At 34.9% G+C, this 5,624-nt stretch overlaps 1 protein-coding gene across 2 annotated transcripts; it reads right to left on the minus strand.

Moving 5' to 3' along the window:
• Positions 1-224: 224 nt before the first annotated feature.
• LOC131251437 (uncharacterized) lies at positions 225-3,074 on the minus strand. Of its 2 annotated transcripts, XM_058252133.1 has the most exons (3): positions 2,195-3,074; positions 1,030-1,091; positions 225-443 (listed from the first exon to the last, which is right to left on the minus strand). In XM_058252133.1, exons 1-2 carry the CDS (start codon positions 2,898-2,900, stop codon positions 1,060-1,062), a joined length of 738 nt encoding a protein of 245 aa, XP_058108116.1. In that variant the 5' UTR covers positions 2,901-3,074; the 3' UTR covers positions 225-443; positions 1,030-1,059. The 2 variants fall into 2 exon arrangements, with proteins under 2 accessions (XP_058108116.1, XP_058108109.1); XM_058252126.1 differs by lacking the exon at positions 1,030-1,091 and having other exon boundaries at positions 2,195-3,071.
• Between the last annotated feature and the right edge of the window lie 2,550 nt (positions 3,075-5,624).

Below are 5,624 nucleotides of genomic sequence, written 5' to 3' on the forward strand. Positions count from 1 at the left end.
GGTATACACAACCCAAACACAAATTTTAAGTGGGCCCAAAACTAAAAAGACCCAGAACCACTGGTGGTTTCTGGTACCTATTGGCAGCCCTACTCAATCTGAGAGCATTAGATTATTTCCGATGCAACAATGCATACTGTAACCGTTAACTTGTAGGATTCTGAGACCTCTTTTGTGTTGTGTGTGCGGGCAGCCACGTGAATGTGTTTGTTTCAAACAAAAGGTTGTACAGCTAAGAAAATTTTCAGTAATCTCTCATCTGAAATTATATTTTAATTTAGCATCAAAAATTGAAAGAAAACAGTAGTCATCACTCTCACCAACTTCAGTCCCATTTTATCACATCCAACCCATCAAATAAACCACCATAAGAGTAAAGAACGAGATCAGCATCAGGTTATCAAAAGGGTCCCTGGATACCCCACCAGAAAAAACCCTGTTCTCTGTAAGAGCACAGCAAATCCATCACAATAATTATAACAAATTATAAAACAATCAGAATCATTAAACAACAACAACAACAACAACAACAACAACAACAACAAAAAAAAAAAAAAAAAAAAAAAAACAGAGGAAAGAAAGAATGATGGATGAGAGAAATGACACCACATACATGGACACAGCCAGTGTAGACATGGAATGCACGTGCATCAATCCAAACCATAAATCCAACTGCAGATGGGGCATACCTCTCTAATCACAGAAGCTATCGGCGGGTGTTTGTTTGTTGAAGTTAGATGATGGAATATTTTTTCAAACAATACATTTTATGGCTACAGAGCAGACAATAAGGATCATCCACTCACTATGATTTTTGGGTCATGAAGAATCTCTATGAGGTCCAAGATTTGAATGGTTTGGCCTGAAGTAAATGCTTGAAATGTGAAGAGAAGCTGTAAGTAAGAGAATTGACTGTCTGCCATGATATCAAGTAATTCCTAAAATAAAGAACAGAGCCACTATTTACACCAAAGCTCAAAACATAAGAAACGTGTCATATTGTATGAATGTATTATGATATAGTTTCACCTGGCAATATAGAGAGAGATTTGAAATGTATCATTTGTATTGATTTGCACCGTTGATGCACCCTGGTAGAAAAGCAAGAGCCGAATTTTAAAGTAGCACATGAATTTTTTTTCTTCATTCACTACTTTTAAAGCCATTTTGTTTCTAATTCATCACTCTTATTTCTTCATTCATGGAAGAAACAATATTAATTTGCATTCTAAATTACTTTTTAGTCAGTGCATTTTCTGGTGATTATCAAAATCAATAAGAATGTCTCAAGAAATGACTAATGCAATGCATCGTATGATTCCATTGGCCAAGGGCATGATACAATACCTTCCTGACAGATATTTGACTCTCAGGCTTCAAAATATTGGAATGTATCAGATGGTATTAGGAATGCACCTCAATATATTCAAACAACAACATGATATAAATGACTGTAATACCATATGAATATGGAGTTGAAATGTTGACGCGGGTAAGGACGTGATGAGGTCAATCGCCATCTTCCTCAGGGATAACTACTCCGAATCCATGGAGCTCTATGGATTCATCACTGAGTTTCCTCGAATCCACAAGGGATAAAATAAAAATAATTTCTAATAAATTCGAAAATAAATTGGTTGATGATAAAAACGAAATTACAATCCTTCAAATAATGAGTTCAAACCTAGAATGGAGTTTTAGACTCAAACTCCCGAAAAACGTCACTTACTATAAATAGTAAACTTGCTATTACCCATTCCCTCACGATGATTTCAAAGGATTCGGGATGCCCCAAAAGAGCCCTTCTTGAAATCCTAGCTCGAAGCTGATTTGCAAAATGCACTTTACTCCACAGGATTTAAAATCCATACTGCCAATCGTGCCCTTAGTGAAACCAAGTGCACCTTTGATTCAATCAACATCATCCCAAGGTCGATAATATCAAAATGACTGGAAATGTACGTTTGTGTCCTCTAAATTGTTGCATCGATAAGGAAACATTCAAGCCATGAATTTTTTTTAACCTTTCTCTGGTAATACCAACAGTAAAGGATGCAGTATGGAAAAAAAATTAATAAATAAATAAATTGGAGGAAGTGAACACAATTCCCATCAAAACCCAAAAAGGTAAGTAAAACCCAAAACAGAGAAAAAGCAGAGGAATTCATAATCTTTATAGAATAGAAGAACTTACTACACTCTTTTGGGTGGCACATGCACCTCAGCCCAATTCCACAGTTCCCATCTGGCTTAGAGCACTCATCACAGACCCTTGGAATATGGTCAGGAATCCCAAAAGAGACCCTTGTCCCTCCCTCAAATCCTTCAATGGCAGACGAAGATGAAGATCTGTACACTCTCCTGTAATGAGAACAGTTGAGATTCTTTGGATGAAAACCCAATTCCAAATTGTCAGAGTCATCCACAAGCAAGCAAGAAAAGGGCCTCTCAAGATCTCGTTCCTGAGCACTACAGTTATAGGAATGGCTGCAGTTCTGAAGAAAAGAAGACATGGGCTTTTCTCTACTGTTGTAGCAGTTGAAGAGGAGAAGGGAATTGGGTTTGGGAGGAGGAGGGAAACCAGATGAGAGAAGAGAAGGGGAGATGAAGTGAAGAGAAGGAGAGCAAGATGGGTGAGAGATCGTGAGTGTTTGGGCTCCGTAGTCTATGGAGGAGACTGGGAAGAGGCCTAGAGAGGTTCTGAAATACAGGTTTTGGGATTTGCAAAGGAGAATGGAATTCAAAGGAGAAGGTGTGGTAAGGTTTTGTATTTTGATTTTGCCACAGAAGAACGCTGGTGTGGGAGTTTCGGATGTAGACTGAGTTGAAGTTAGAGAGAAGAAGAATGTGAGAATGAGATAGAAGAGAAGTTGGGGGATGGATTTCTTGGGTGTCAGCATTTTTTTTCTTTCTTTCTTTTTTGGAATGAATGGAGAAGAAAGAGAATCTGGGCTTCGTTCTCTGTTCTTTTTTTTCTGAAATGATGAGAGTAGAAAATTTCGTAGCTGGGTCCTGTTTTACTTTTCATATTCTTTCCTTTTTTTTCTTTTTTCCCCTTTTATTTGGAATTTTCATAATGGATTGATTTAGTACATCTCGTGATTCGATACTTCTTCGAGTATGATTTAGTACATTTGGATTCGGCCTTTTTCAATGTTATCTTTTATAAAATTTTCATTAAGACGGGTAAAAGTAAGTTTTAAAAAGAAAAATTTGGGACTGTGGACCCTACCTTTTATCCAGCTGTTTTAGGAAACCATACAAACTTATGCCCCGTTTGTTAAATCTGAAGTCTAAAGCCTGAATCTGAAATCTGAAGCCTGAATCTTGTTTGGTAACTATGGCTGAAGTCTGAAAATTAAGTACTGAATTTGAAACAATCTGTTTGTTAACAAACATCTGAAATGTCTGAAATATGTTAATTTGACACATTTAACCCTATCTATCTCCTGTTTTGAAATGCTTTATATTATAAAGAAATTATTTTTTATTAAATGAAAATAAAATTATTCTATTGAATTCAAATAAACTATAAAGTACTTAATAGAAAATTAAAATATCATTATTCATAAAAACAGATAAAAAATTAATGATTTGCATGTATAAGTGTGGCGGCAATTTCTTCTCGCATATTTGACATAATAGTTTGTTCAAAGTTTCCAAATACTCCTTCCACTTCAGGCATATCATTCTCTAATTCGATATTCATCTCTGAAAGAACATTTTCATCATTGTACTGTTGGAAGAGTAGATCGGAGATGGATTCTTTTCTGATGTAGTTGTATAGTGTCATGCATGTAATAACTATGTCTCTTTGCGTCGGGAAGGAATATGGTGTCATCCGTTTCAAAATTGCAAAACACGCCTTCAACACGCCAAAAGACCTTTCGATTACATTCCGTAACTTTGCATGCATATGATTAAAAACTTCTTCTTTACTAGTAGGCCGCCCACCACTACGAAAGTCACCCAACCAATACCGAACATTACAGTATGGTGCCATAAATCCTCTTGTGTGAGTGTAAGCAGCATCAATAAAATAATATTTATCTACATAAAAACAAATGACAGTTTAGCAAAATTTCAAGTTATAATTTTACCAAGTTATATGAAAAAGTATATTAAATATTACCAGGAGGGGGCAACGGAAATTTCTTTGTTGGATCAAGTACAGCATCCATAAGTACCCTTGAATCATGTGCCACCCCTTCCCATCCAGCTATGACATATGTAAAAATCATATTAAAGTCACAAATGGCCATAACGTTCTGAGCACATTCACCCCTTCCTCTTCCTCTATAAGGTATTTGTTTATCTATCGGGATACATGCATGAATGAGGGTTTCATCTAACACACCAACGGCACCCTAAACATTAAAGGTAAATTGTTAACCCTTAAGTAGGATGATTCAATTATAAGTAAATATATTTATATTTTTTTATATGAAGTTTTACTTTAAATATTTGCCGAAGATGTCGGTGTGTTCTGATTTCTTGGATATTTTGATCAAATGATGGAGTGACCATCATTTTTTTGGCAAATTTTAGCATAGCAAATAATACCTCATGAAAGTACTTATGCACCGTTTGTGTTGAATGTACAAATCGATTTCTTACCAATCTATTCCGAAGGTTATGACTAATTGTCATTATAAACATGGCAATCTTTTCCTCGAGTGATACATTTCTACTATCAAATAACCACCTTCGAATGCGAAACAAGTTACACAAACTATTGAATGTATCTTTCTCCATTCTAAACAATTCGTAGCAAACTGAAGATGGACCATCTAGCAATTCTTTCACAAAATATGATCCAGGTAATGCAGGAGAACTTGCTTGTATTCTGTTGGTAAACGTCTCTAAATAATTAAATAGCAGCTTTAATACAATAATCTTCAATAATTTCTTCTGTTCATTTGTTAATGCCATAATTCTGTCAACATCGAAAGTAAAGACTTCAATTAGATGTTTAAACAATTAACTAGTTAAGATTAACAAATCTCTTAAATATCTTATATCGACAAAAATTGATATGCTCTATATAATAATCTTCAGCATATCGATAAATCAAGAGTTACAGTGGAATTAAAGACATGTGAAAGAAATAAAACTATTAAACTAATATTAAAATTATTCAAACTGAACAGCACTAATATAAAGTCTATAAGCAAAGCTAATGTCAAAACATTAAAGAAAAAGAAATAAAACTAATGTAAAAAATGTGAAAAAATAAACCACACACTAATCTAAAGTCTCTATCCAAAGCTTCATATCCTCTTCTTCTTCTAGAAGGATCTACACTTCTCTGTTCTCCTTCTTCTAGGTAAACGATTTTAGAGCTTTAAAGTATAATGGATCCGGTCTTTTTATTGATAACATGCTGTTTAATTTCATTAAACATTCTTTGATAGTGGGTCCTTCTGCATCTGTCTTTTCCAACTGATGTATGAGTGCATCTACGCTGCTTTGGATATCCTTCTTCCTATTTGGTTTGTGCCATTTGCGTTGATGAGCTTCTAAATCGACAAGCGGTGCCTGTTGACATTCTTTAGTAGCTGAATTTATATTAACATCAAGACTGCCTAAATTGATTTCATTTTCACTCATAGGTGTATTTAAAG

Source organism: Magnolia sinica, chromosome 1, assembly GCF_029962835.1.
Source record: "Magnolia sinica isolate HGM2019 chromosome 1, MsV1, whole genome shotgun sequence".
NCBI classification, from domain to species: Eukaryota; Viridiplantae; Streptophyta; class Magnoliopsida; order Magnoliales; family Magnoliaceae; genus Magnolia; species Magnolia sinica.

Excerpts from the sequence above, each read along its gene's own strand:
- LOC131251437 (XM_058252126.1), bottom strand. The coding sequence starts at position 2,900 with ATGCTGACACCCAAGAAATCCATCCCCCAACTTCTCTTCTATCTCATT. Across the intron at positions 444-2,194 it reads GTGCCACCCAAAAGAGTGTA|AGAACAGGGTTTTTTCTGGT; the intron begins GTAAGTTCTTCT and ends GTGCTCTTACAG.